Source organism: Cervus canadensis, chromosome 5 (genome assembly GCF_019320065.1).
Source record: "Cervus canadensis isolate Bull #8, Minnesota chromosome 5, ASM1932006v1, whole genome shotgun sequence".
NCBI lineage: Eukaryota > Metazoa > Chordata > Mammalia > Artiodactyla > Cervidae > Cervus > Cervus canadensis.
Genome location: NC_057390.1, coordinates 43,250,445 through 43,264,377, shown reverse-complemented (window position 1 = coordinate 43,264,377; position 13,933 = coordinate 43,250,445). Strand labels below are relative to the sequence as shown.

Sequence of the window (13,933 nt, the reverse complement as noted above, 5' to 3'; positions counted from 1 at the left end):
ACCAACTCCACAGTTTGCCACTTTCTGAATAAATCCTTGGTGTCAATAATATATATAAACCAGAGGACCCTGTGAACCAATCTTTTGTGTTTGGGAGCTTTTATGTTGTGTCCCTGAAAATTTCTGGGGCTGCCACTTCATAAGTTAGGGTGGGAACCTGTCAAGGCAGTTTGTGTCCCCGCAGATTATTAATGAAGCTCTTTTGCCTCCTGTCCATTTACTTCTACTCAGCACAGTGATGGTGTTTAGGAAAAGTAGAATATAGAGGAAAATGCTGATTATTTGGTCTTCTTGATTTGGGGGCAGTCCATGTGAATAGGGACTCACTGTTTACCCTCTAAATTATTTCTAAGTCTCTGACTCTTGCTGTCAAGTTAACTTGGATAGTAACCAAGATGGATTTTGGTATAAAACAAAAATAAATTTTTTTGCTGAAATAGAGCTGATTAGAATATTTCCTTGGTTCTGATAACTGTAATTAAATGTACTCTCCAGGAAGAAAAAGACATTTCAATCTATCTTTAACCTCCCTCCCTCCTCTTATCCTGATTTTACTCATTGTACCAGATTATTACTGATATACATAATTGAAAGATATTGAGTGTAAATCAATTAACATCTTTTTTTTTATTTTCAAGTCTGTTATTGCAAAAGGATTGCTAAATAGAATTCAAGAATCAGCCGGCTATGTCCCTGTTTATCTAAATTTTTCTGCTCAAACTTCATCTTCAAGAACACAAGAGATCATTGAGTCAAAACTGGAAAGGAAAAGAAAAAATATCCTAGGTAAGATTTGTTCTTGTCGTTTGCCTCACACAAATTATTTATTAAGCTAATTCACAAAAACAGTATATGTAATAAAGTTACAATTGGATATTTCCTTTGCTTAATTTATTTGTAAAGGTAATTCTGTTCACGATATTCTTTCATGGCTTTAGATCTAGATATCTTACTGTTAGCAAGCAAATAGTTTATGTCTGTCATCACCTTCAACTCAGAACATCTTCTGTCTCTACCTCTCCAAGGCTCTCCCTCTCTCTACTCGCTCTTCTTTCAAACCTGCATTGGTTTCCCCTTATTTAAAGCAAACAAACCTCTTTATATCTGGTGCATTGAGTTACCTGAACCCAGTAGGGAATAAGCATGAAACTGCTTTGGGGTTTCTTCAGGCAGCACTTTCCCCCAGGCCTTGTGGGATCTCCCTCACCCTTCTTTTTCAACTGTTTCGATCAATACCTTAACTTTCTGGTCACTTGCAGTCATTTTCAATCTGGTCCAATGAAATCTTCAATCCCAAACCCGGTTTTTTTTCTTTGTCTTTTTTTAAAGTATTGTTGTGTTAATCTCTGCTGTGCAGCCAAGTGACTCAGTTATACACAGATGTACATTCTTTTTTATATTCTTTTCCATTATGGTTTATCCCAGGAGATTGGGTCTAGTTTCCTGTGCGCTACAGTAGGGCCTTGTTGTTTATCAATCCCAAACCCAATTTAAAACTCTTCCCGGGGACTTCTCTGGTGGTCCAATGACGTAAGCAGGTGGTCCAAGTTTGATCCCTGATCAGGGAGCTAAGATCCCCACATGCCTCGCAGCCAAAATCCAAAACAAAGTTCAGTAAAGACTTTTTTAAAAAGCTCTTCCTCTCCTCTGTTGTAAGCCAGGTTTGTGGCTGAAGGTGCTGGAGGTGAAGAGGGGCATGGGTGCTCTTTTATTCTTCCCACCCTGCCTCTGGGAGGCTCTAGTGTATTGGGATGGGGAGGAGAAGGGAAGGACAAGGTTCTCTGTAAATGCAGTTTAGATGGCCTCTGTGGATTGTCTCTGCTTCTCTGCTGACCAGATGGCTGTCCACACCCTTGGTGTGACACGCTTCCAGGAGCAGGCCCTCTGAAGGATTCCTGAAAGAACTGTGTGCAGGCCAAGCCCTGGCCTCCCCATTGGAAGCTTCCCTGACCTCCTCCCCAGTGGAAGGTTCCCCTGACCTCTGTACTGGAAGGTTCCCCTGACCTCTCCACTGGAAGCTTCCCTGACCTCCTCCCCAGTGGAAGGTTCCCCTGACCACCGCACTGGAAGGTTCCCCTGACCTCTGCACTGGAAGGTTCCCGTGACCTCCCCACTGGAAGCTTCCCTGACCTCCTCCCCAGTGGAAGGTTCCCCTGACCTCCGCACTGGAAGGTTCCCCTGACCTCTGCACTGGAAGGTTCCCGTGACCTCCCCCCCAGTGGAAGCTTCCCTGACCTCCTCCCCAGTGGAAGGTTCCCCTGACCTCCGCACTGGAAGGTTCCCCTGACCTCTGCACTGGAAGGTTCCCATGACCTCCCCACTGGAAGCTTCCCTGACCTCCTCCCCAGTGGAAGGTTCCCCTGACCTCCTCCCCAGTGGAAGGTTCCCCTGACCTCCGCACTGGAAGGTTCCCCTGACCTCTGCACTGGAAGGTTCCCGTGACCTCCCCCCCAGTGGAAGCTTCCCTGACCTCCTCCCCAGTGGAAGGTTCCCCTGACCTCCGCACTGGAAGGTTCCCCTGACCTCTGCACTGGAAGGTTCCCATGACCTCCCCACTGGAAGCTTCCCTGACCTCCTCCCCAGTGGAAGGTTCCCCTGACCTCCTCCCCAGTGGAAGGTTCCCCTGACCTCCGCACTGGAAGGTTCCCCTGACCTCCGCACTGGAAGATTCCCCTGACCTCTGCACTGGAAGGTTCCCCTGACCTCCCCAGTGGAAGCTTCCCTGACCTCCTCCCCAGTGGAAGGTTCCCCTGACCTCCTCCCAGTGGAAAGTTCCCCTGACCTCCTCACTGGAAGGTTCCCCTGACCTCTGCACTGGAAGGTTTCCTGACCTCCCCACAGGAAGTTTCCCTGACCTCTTCCCCAGTGGAAGATTCCCTGACCTCTTCATTGAAAAGTTCCCTGCTGTTGGCAATGAGGGTCTCAGCCCAACTCTGTCCACCCTCCCACGACACATCCTATAGCCTCTTGTGCTATGGTCCACTTGCGCAGCCCACAGCCCTCCTGGGTGGGGCACTAGGCCAAGCCCAGGCCCAGCTGCCCTCCACATGGTCCATCATCTCACAGGCCTTGCCGCGCCAGCTGCTCTATCAACTGCTTTTTGTTCCTCCTTTCCTGCTCAGGTAGATGCAGGGCAATAGATGCCAGTCTTTCTGGTTGGGGCCCCAAATTTTTATGAATGATTGTCTTAGAACCTTTCCATATCCCTGACCTGCTACTTGACTTCCAGAGGCCAGAAAATGAAGTGAGGCCATGGGATTCACCTTATTTCCTTTGCAGTTGTCACTGATGCCAGATACCAGCATGGGTGGGGTCACTTCCTCTGCTTAAGTTGTTCTCTTTTCTCTGTTAATCACTTTTTTTTCCCCCTGAATGTACATGTTGACTTTCTCTAGGTTAAATTTGACATTGTACAGCTCCAGTGGATTTCCCTTTGACGTAGTTTGCTGTTCAATTACTCAGTCATGTCTGACTCTTTGCAACCCCATGGACTGCAGCATGCTAGGCTTCCTTGTCCTTCACTATCCCTGTTTTGACGTTATAAAGGAGCTTTTGAAAATCCAGCCATGTTTTCCCTATAGAGGGTAGTGGGATGGCATTTATGCAAGGAAACTGGAGACCTGTCTGCTTCCTAGTGTGAAAACCAAATGACCTTCTTCACTCTGTGCCCAGGCTGTGCAGTTGGTGAGGACAGTTGGGAGTGGTTGGGGTTGAGGAAGGTCACCTGAAGTGCTGGCATCATCCTGCACCTGGAAGGTGAGAGTGAGTGCTGTGCTTAGAATGAACTTCATTTCCTAAGATGGAGGTTCTTAACCTAGAATTACAAAATCATATCTGGGAGAGCACTCATGCATTTTCTAAGAAGGCCTGCAACTTTCAGCATATTTTCCAAATGGTTCAAGCAATCAAAAAGAATCCCTCAACACTGTAAATCAATTATGTATGCTCCGTTGCTCAGTCATGTCTGACTCTGCAACCCCATGGACTGTAACCTGCCAGGCTCCTCTGTCCATGGGATTTCCCAGGCAAAGGTACTAGAGTCAGAGTTGCCATTTTGGTGAGGGACCATCTGATAATGTGGGTATCCTGGCTGAGTCTATAGCTCCCTGTCAGGGCCTGGATGGGGCGAGAGAGAGGTCTCTCCTCCTCAACTCAGGATTCCCCAGGGCCCTCCTCACACTTAACAGCTGAGCTCATTATGACCTACATGGTGTGCATTGAGTCCAAAGCCTTACCTAAGCTTTGTCTTATGTTTTGAAAGTTTCAAAAGTGAAAGTCACTTATTTGTGTCCAACTCTTTGTGACCCCATGGTCATTAGCCTGCCAGGCTCCTCTGTCCATGGAGTTCTCCAGGCAAGAATACTGGAGTGGGTTGCCATTCCCTTCTCCAGAGGATATTCCCAACCCGGGAATCGAACCTGAGTCTCCTGCATTGCAGGCAGGCTCTTTACCATCTGAGCCACCTTACTGAAGACAAATTATAATTCTTAAATGCATTTTCTTTCCCTAGGAGCACCAGGAAACAGACGAGTTGTGATTTTTGTTGACGACCTAAACATGCCTAGGCTGGATCGCTATGGCTCTCAGCCTCCCATTGAATTACTTCGGCAATATCAAGATTTTGGTGGATTTTATGACAGAAACAAACTCTTTTGGAAAGATATACAGGTTACTTTAGGTTTTAAATGACTTTGTATGTCTCCACATAAACAGCAATGAAATGTGGTTCACTCATTTGTTAGAGTTGCCATAACTAAGTACCATACACTGGGTAACTCAAACTGTAGAAATTTATTTTCTCCCAGTTCTAGAAGAGGGAAGTCCAAGGTCAAGATATCAGTAGGGTTGCTTTATTCTGTGGCCTCTCTCCTTGGTTTACAGATGGCCATGTTCCCCCTATGTCTTCTGATTTTCTCCTTGTGTCCATCTTTGTTCAAATCGTCTCTTATAAGGAGACATCAATCATATTGGATTAAGGCCCATCCTAATGACTTCCTCTTAACTAAGTTACTTCTTTAAATACCCATCTCCAAATATAGTCAGATTGTGGATACTAGGAATTAAGGATTCAGCACATGATTGGCCAAAAGGAGGTTCAGTTCAGTAGCTCAGTCATGTCAGACTCTGCAATCCCATGAACTGCAGCATGCCAGGCTTCCTTGTCCATCACTAACTCCCGGAGCTTACTCAAACTCAAGTCCATTGAGTCTGTGATGCCATCCAACCATCTCATCCTCTGTCATCCCCTTCTCCTCCCACCTTCAATCTTTCCCAGCATCAGGGTCTTTCCAAATGAATTAGTTCTTTGCATCAGGTGGCCAAAATATTGGAGTTTCAGCTTCAGCATCAGTCCTTCCAATGAACACCCAGGACTGATTTCCTTTAGGATGGACCAGTTGGATCTCCTTGCAGTCCAAGGGGCTCTCGAGAGTCTTCTCCAACATCACAGTTCAGTTCTTTGGTGCTCAGCTTTCTTTATCGTCCAGCTCTCATATCCATACATGACTACTAGAAAAACCATAGATTTGACTAGACAGACCTTTGTTGGCAAAGTAATGTCTCTGCTTTTTAATATGTTGTATAGGTTGGTCATAGCTTTTCTTCCAAGGAGCAAGCGTCTTTTAATTTCATGGCTAACATCACCATCTGCAGTGATTTTGGAGCCCCCAAAAATAAAGTCTCTCACTGTTTCCATTACTTTCCCATCTATTTGCCATGAAGTGATGGGACCAGATGCCATGATCTTAGTTTTCTGAATGTTGAGTTTTAAGCCAACTTTTTCACTCTCCTCTTTCACTTTCATCAAGAGGCTCTTTAGTTCTTCTTCCCTTTCTGCCGTAAGGGTGGTGTCATCTGCATATCTGAGTTTATTGATATTTCTCCCAGCAATCTTGATTCCAGCTTGTGCTTCATCCAGCCTGGCATTTCACATGATGTACTCTGCATGTAAGTTAAATAAGCAGGGTGGCAATATACAGTCTTGATGTACTCCTTTCCTGATTTGGAACCAGTCTGTTATTCCGTGTCCAGTTCTAACTGTTGATTCCTGACCTGCATACAGATTTCTCAGGAGGCGGGTCAGGTGGTCTGGTATCCCCATCTCTTTAAGAATTTTCCACAAATTGTTGTGATATGGCTTTGGCATAGTCAATAAAGCAGAAATAGATGTTTTTCTGGAACTCTGTTGGTTTTTCAATTGTCCAACAGATGTTCGCAATTTGATCTCTGGTTCCTCTGCCTTTTCTAAATCCACCTTGAATATCTTGAAAGTTGGTTCATGTACTGTTGAAGCCTGGCTTGGAGAATTTTGAGCATGTGATTGGCCAAAAGGAGGTAGAGACAGTCAGCCCATGGCTAATGGCTTCGATGTTTCTTATATGTGTGCTCAGTTGCTCAGTCGCGTCCAACTCTTTGCCACCCCATGGACTGTTGCCTGCCAGGCTCCTCTGTCCATTGGATTCTCCAGGCAAGAATACTGGAATGGGTAACTGTTTCCTTCTTCAAGAGATCTATCTTTCCAGCCAAGGGATGGAAGCCATGTTTCTTGCATCTCCTGCATTGGCAGGAAGATTCTTTACCGCTGCACCAACTGGAGTCAAGGCTTCAGCACGTGAGTGGTGGAAAGGAGGTACAGACAGATACATTAGTCAGCCCATGACATATGGCTTCTATGTTTCCTGTGTGTAACTTCATTCAATCTATATTGAGTTCTCACCATACTTGATTCATGAGATTTATAGACAAGTGTGACAGCCCTGGCCTCCTTAGCTTCAGAGGATAGAAGAGCATGTGTTTGTAATGCAGGGTTATATAATGTGGAGACTAGAGGGAGGCAGGAGTGGGCAGTGGGTTGATGATCAGAGAATCTTCCCTAGAAGAGGTGATATCAGAACAGGATTTTGCAGGTGAGGCAGGGCAAACCAAGGAAAAGGAGCTATTTGCATCTCAAAGCATATAGTTTGGAACACTACTTGCGGTGTGTAGAACATTACTTGCAGGGTGTGGAATGTGGGCACCAAAGCAACAGGAGAAGCAGAGGTCAGACCAGGGGGTCATAGTGCCATGAAGAGGAATGTAGATTTATCTCCTAAGACAGGGGTCCCCAACTTCCAGGATCTAATGCATGATGATCTGAGGTGGAGCTCATGTAATAATAATAGAAATTAAGTCCACAGTAAGTGTTATGCTCTTGAATCATCCAAAGACCATCCCCCCACATTGTAGGTGGAAAAATTGTCCTCCACAAAACTGGTCCCTGGTGCCAAAAAGGTTGGGGACCACTGGTGTAAGTCATGGGGAGCCTCTGCAGAGGCATTATAGAAAGATCCCCTTGGCTTCAGGGAAGGTGTAGACTAGAGAGGAGGCAAGGTCAGAGTTCCCTGCGGTATCAGATACTGACCAACTGAACATGTTATGGCCAGAGGCTCTCAGGAACCTAGCTCTGTTTTTCCCCTCGGAGCAATGGTTCAGGGTGCATTAATTCAGTGTTCCTGGTGACTTTATAGAACATAACTACCACAAATAATAAGAATTGACTATTCTTACTATTTGTTGAATGAATGTACTTTAACCTAAGGTACAAATTCTTACAATTTTTTAAAATTCAGTTTTTATATAGGAGTATTTCTACAAGGTCAGTGAGTTAGCTGAATGACCTTGAGTAACTTATTTAACCATCTGGGGCCTTGATTTTTTTTTTTTTCATCTATAAAGTGGAGGTAACAACAGTGATCGCCTAAGGTGGCTGTGAGAATTAAGTTAGATAATGTGCAGGAAAATACAACACAATATTATCCTATGACGGTGGTGTTGTTTAGTCACTAAGTCTTGTCCAACTCTTTGCAACCCCATGGACTATGGCTCACCAGATTCCTCTGTCCATAGGATTTCCCAGGCAAGAATACTGGAGTGGGTTGTCATTTCCTTCTCCAGGGGATCTTCCTAACCCAGGAATTGAAGCCAGGTCCCCTGCATTGGCAGGCAGATTCTTTACCACTGAGCTACCAGGATGTCCTATGATAGGTCCTCCAAAAATGTTGGTTGAGTCCTGCCACTGGGATGGGTAGATCTCATCTCCATCTTTGCTGGGTGACCCAAGTGGATTTCTCTCCATACAGGACGTAACAATCGTATCAGCATGTGCACCTCCAGGTGGTGGCCGCAACCCTGTGACCCCTCGCTTCATCCGGCACTTCAGCATGCTCTGCCTCCCAATGCCCTCAGAGCACAGTCTGAAACAGATTTTTCAGGTGAATGTGGATTCCAATCTGGGCACAAGGGGTAATGAAAATGTATTTGTTCCAAGGCTCACACGATCAGCACAGCCTGTTGTGTTTCTAGGGAGCCCATCCATCCTTGCCTGATCAGAAACCAGGTAAACACAGGGGCATCTGGGCAGTAGTTGATAGGCATTTGCATCATGACCTTCTGTGTTTGTAGTCTCAAAGGTAGTCTTATAAATGAGGAAAGGGAGTCAGAATACCTCCCATACCTCTAAGGAAGGCTGTATTCTGGGCCCCTGACTCCCAGGAGATATCATCCCCACCTAGCTCCCACCTCGGTGCTCATCTCCTCCCTGACGCCCTGTCTGTGTCCGCTTGCCCAGCAAAGGCCAGCCCCAATAACCAACGAGTTCAAGCTCAACATACCTAACCCAGAATTCATCACCCCTGCCGCCCCCACCCTCCCAAGAGAAACAACCACCGGTATTTCTTCCACCTGTACAGACTTCCCCAGGAGACCACTTCTTTGTCCCTTAGAAGGGGCAAGTAACTGCTTCTGCCTTGTTAAGTGCTCGGCAGAAGTGTTCATCAAGTGCACGGCATTATTCTGAATAGAACGATGAGAGATCTTGAAGCAGCATGACCAAAGCGAGTATGTCATGCCAACTATTAATAGCAAAGATGCTTAGAGGAGATAGCTGCTGAGCCGAGTCCTGCAGGGTGAAATTGACAGAGAGAATCAGAAACACACAGGTAAATGTGGTCACAGAGGCCAGAAGTGGTAATGTGGGCATCCAGGTAGCTTAAGAAAGGTGACTAGTCAGGAGAAACTGGCTTTAGTGACCATCACCCAGGAGTCAGAGAAGCAGTGATGCTGGCATTAACCAGCCTCTACATTTATCAGCATCTGCCTCTCCTTCCAATGGGGCCTTCTTAGAGGAGAGAAAGGACCAGACCCAGCACATACACAACAGTTTATGGAAAGTAGTTTTCATACTGAAATAGCTTACATCCATGGGAAATTATTTTTAACAAATTTGAAGTCATTACAATAAGCTATTTAGGATCTAAGGCCAAAAGGATACATGAGAAATGCCACATTTGGAAAAACTTTTAGAGAGTACTTTAATTTAGAATAGGAGAGGATGGGAGCTTATCTCCCATCATTAAGCAGCAAGTAAAGAACATGACAGGAAGCAGGTAACAGGGACCAATAAGGTATTAGAAGACTTCCCCCCCATTTTATTGAGTACCTTTCTGTATATATTCTAAAGTCCGAAATGAGTGATTCACAACTATGCTGTCCTAACACACCCTTGTGATGTGATCAGTGGTGAGGGAATGTCCCAAGTAACTTAGGCCTGATGATAAAATACTGAATTTACAAATTATTTTACATTTTAATAAATTCAAGCAAATTCAGAGTTATCCCAACAATAACAACAATAAAATGGCATTGTTAACTCATTCAAAAATGCTTTCTTGGGTGGGAAGAAGAAGATAGAGTCTGGGCTCCTGGAAATCAAATTGATCCAAACACTCAGTCTCCTGCCTCTGCCTGTAGGAATGTTACATCCACAGAAATGTGTCACTTACAGGAGCATCATGCAGCAAATATGTCACAGGTGACAATGAGCAGCAATTGCTTCTTCCTGCTGTAATTTAGAGGCTAGTATTTAAAACCCGAACTAACTAAGGCCACAATGGAAATGAAAAGCAACAAAACAGATTCTGGGGGCCACTAAGTTGGACTATATTCACATGGAAACATGTGTTTTCCTCATTACCAGAACGGACTGGATATTTTATCTGTAGAAGGAAAGGACTTGGATTCCAAGCTTTCTTTTTAATCACAACCCATCTAAGCAGAGTTCAAGAGTTCACAGTCCACCTTTCCTGTCCTTTGTGATTGTGTGGAGGAGAAGGAACTTGGGGATAAACAAGAATTGAAAAAAGCAAAATCAACAAGTAAAAGTAAATTTGTTGATAGCAACACAAATAAACTTTTGTTTTTTATATTTACTATATAAAAGATTTATGTTTACTATATAAAAGAAACCTATGAGTCTACATAATTATGTATACATATATGATACATAATATGCTTGTATTTATAATGTTTTTAATCATCTCTTAGTTCTAAAACAATCAGTAATATCACTACTTTCTTGAGAGTCTATTTTAAGTTAGTTAAACTACACATATATGTGGGGAGAATCCCATTAACAATGGATCACAATTTGCACAATTTGGATTATGTACAGTTGTAGGTGAATCAAGAACCACAGTTCACACACATTTTATTTGTTTATCTGCTGGAACCTTTTGTGCAAAAATATGCATCACTACACATTCTGAAGGTAAACTGAATAGCACACACCAAATTAAATTGATAATGTTGTCACTAAATTAGATATAAATTCTTTTTTTCTTTTTTTTTTTGAGCACTTGGCATCTGGGATCTCAGTTCCCTGACCAGGAATCAAACCCACACCCCTGCATTGGAAATGCAGAGTCTTAACCACTGGACCACCAGGGCGGTCCCTGAACTTAGCTGTACATTCTAATTAGAAAGATATAACAGCAGTGATTAAAAGCCATGATCAACTCCATAAAACATTACTAATGTCCTCATGACAAAGTCATCTTTCCCTAAACTATGGAAGTTCTGTCTTTATGTTGTATGCATATTCTCAGTAAAACTTTTAAAAGTTGCCAAACATTTCACATAAGCCAGATCTTTGGACAGAATATCAAGCTATGATCCTCAGTAAACTTGATAGTCACCTGATAGTTTTAATTTATGAATATCAGTTTAATAGCCCTTCATTCATTCACTAAAGAAATACTTGATGAGTATCAACCATGCATCAGATGTTGGTACATCACTTTAAACAAAACAGATGTCACCCCTGTCTTCATAGATCTTCTACCATAGAGAGAGATAATATAGATAAATAAACTAACATATATGTAACTATAAATATATACTTTATATATATATAACTATATACTATCAAATATCATATTTTACATACAAATATAGTATATATATACAACTATATTTGTATGTAAATATACATACAAATATATATACAACTATATACTATATTTGTATGTAAAATACTATATATATTTGTATATATATATGTATATATACATATGTATAAACTATATTTGTATATACAACAAATATACAAATACATTGTATATATACAATGTATATATATACAAAGTTATATATACAACTATATTTGTATGTAAAATACTATATTTGTATATATACAACTGTTGTTGTTGTTCAGTCCCTAAGTCATGTCCTACTATTTGCAACCCGTGAACTGCAGCACCCTAGGCTTCCCTATCCTTCACTATCTCCCAGAGTTTGCTCAAACTCATGTCCCATCGAGTCAGTGAAAGTGAAAGAGAAGTTGCTCAGTCATGTCCAACTCTTGCGACCCCATGGACTGTTCCCTGCCAGGCTCCTCCATCCATGGGATTTTCCAGGCAAGAATACTGGAGTGGGTTGCCATTTCCTTCTCCAGAGGATCTTCCTACTGAAGATAGGACTGCAGTAGGACTTTGTTGTTTATCTCTTTTATAGACAGTAATTCATATATGCTGATCCCAAGTGCCTGATTTGTGAAAAGTGTTAGTTGCTCAGTTGTGTCCAACTCTTTGCGACCCTGCACTGTAGCCCACCAGACTCATCTGTCTCTGGAATTCTCCAGGCAAGAATACTAGAATGGGTAGCCATTCCCGTCTCCAGGGGATCTTCCCAACCCAGAGGTCAAACCCAGGTCTCCTGCACTGCAGGTGAACTCTTTACTGTCTGAGCCACCCGGGAAGCCCAAATGCCTAATTTATCCCTTTCCCCAGAAAAGAAGAATTTTAACACCCACATGTCCTTGCACTGGAATTTGGTTTTCTGCTATTATTAGAAAAAGTAACATCAGGTCTGGAGTATTTGAAAGATAAATTTTGGTTAAAAACATTCCAACCCTCTTATATTACATTTCTGGTTCTAGGCCATCTTAAACGGCTTCCTGAGTGACTTCACACCAGCTGTAAAGCAAACTGCATCCAACATTGTGGAAGCCTCAGTTGAAATCTACAACAGGATGAGTGTTGATCTTCTGCCAACACCAGCCAAGTCTCATTACGTCTTTAACTTGAGGGATTTATCTAAATGTGTGCAAGGTAGTGTATGGAACTCTCGTTCCCTGGCCTGCACCCTCCTTCCATTTCCATCCATTTACCCACACATCCCTGCGTAAAAGTGTATGTACATGGGTGTCTGAGATTTGCCTGGAAATTCCATTACAGTATCCCTGTTTTAGCCACCCTCCACCCCCACCCTTCACTGACTACTTCACAACTTTCCTCAAACCACCATCCCATTTCTCACTCCCAGCTGGTGGCCTGTCTTCTTTTTCACTGAATTAAAACAAAAAAAAGTCTAACCAGAAGGGGCTCCTCTTCCAAATCTCCCAGATACCCTGCCCCTGCCTTCTCTCTCACTGCAGTGATTCAGCTGTCCCTGCCCCTAATATGTGCCAACAGCCCCCCTGCTACTGAACCCATCCCCTCCTGCTGACTCTAGGATTTTGCTTTTATGTGTCCCCCTTCTCTTCTGCATTGTCAGTGCTGCTTCTTCTGTCAGATCATCCCTAACAGCATACAATTCTGCTATAATACCTCCCATCTTAAAAGACACAATTCTCTTGGGACTTCCCTGAATGTCCAATGGTTAAGACTCTGCCTTCCAATGCAGGGAATGTGGCTCGTATCCCTGGTCAAGGAACTAAGATTCCACATGCCACAGTGGTGTGTCCAAAACTTTTTAAAAAATAAAATAAGCTATAAAGATATTAAAAATAATAATAATAGTTCTCTTTAGGCCCCATATCCCCTTTCTGCTACCCTCCTCATTTGCACTGATAATGTGTCCCCAGTTTTACTTTCAAAAAATGAGGTCACAATGATTATATGTATATATCCACCGGGAACTACCCATTTTCTTTAGTATGGGATAAAGTTGAACTTACAGATTTTCTCATTAATTAAACTATCACTAGATATTCCACAATTGTAGAGTTTTTCTTTTCTCCCTTTCTGAAAAAACAGGTATTCTTCAGTGTGACCCAGGAACAATAAGAGAAGAAATACAGATCTTCAGACTCTTCTGCCATGAATGTCAAAGAGTCTTCCATGATCGTTTGATTAATAATGAAGATAAGCACTATTTCCATGCTATTTTGACAGAGATGGCCAGTAAATATCAATCTTTATATCAATCTATCATTCTTTATTCAGTTAGGTTTTTTCCAGGGGTTATTTTTATTGTTTTAGTAGAAAAACAATTTGTTTTCTAATCCTAGCCATTAGATGACCAAGGAGACACAGTTTGGTTTCTAAAATGAGCAAAATAAATTATAATCATTCATTAGTAAAAGTTTTTCTCTTCAATGACCCACATACATAACAACATGTGAAATATTATGAAAATCATTTTATTGAAATTCAGGAAGGATTAATATTCCTAATTCAGTGCAGAATTTTAAGTAGAGGGAAAGTAGAGGGAAAGTAGAAAACAAACAGCATTTTTTTCAGGTAAGAAGCCAGGATACTTCTAAAGTATTTATTTATTAATATGTATTTATATATGTTATTTAATAAAAATGATTATTATTAATAGTAAATATTCTTAA

At 42.6% G+C, this 13,933-nt stretch overlaps 1 protein-coding gene across 1 annotated transcript in view; it reads left to right on the top strand.

Moving 5' to 3' along the window:
• Window positions 1–13,933, top strand: part of LOC122442477 (dynein axonemal heavy chain 6) — a 248,413-nt gene that overhangs the window by 138,421 nt on the left and 96,059 nt on the right. The window contains exons 40-44 of the mRNA XM_043470348.1: window positions 639–786; window positions 4,511–4,668; window positions 8,118–8,249; window positions 12,251–12,422; window positions 13,350–13,496. Coding sequence (XP_043326283.1) covers window positions 639–786; window positions 4,511–4,668; window positions 8,118–8,249; window positions 12,251–12,422; window positions 13,350–13,496 — 757 coding nt within the window. The remainder of the gene's footprint in view (window positions 1–638; window positions 787–4,510; window positions 4,669–8,117; window positions 8,250–12,250; window positions 12,423–13,349; window positions 13,497–13,933) is intronic.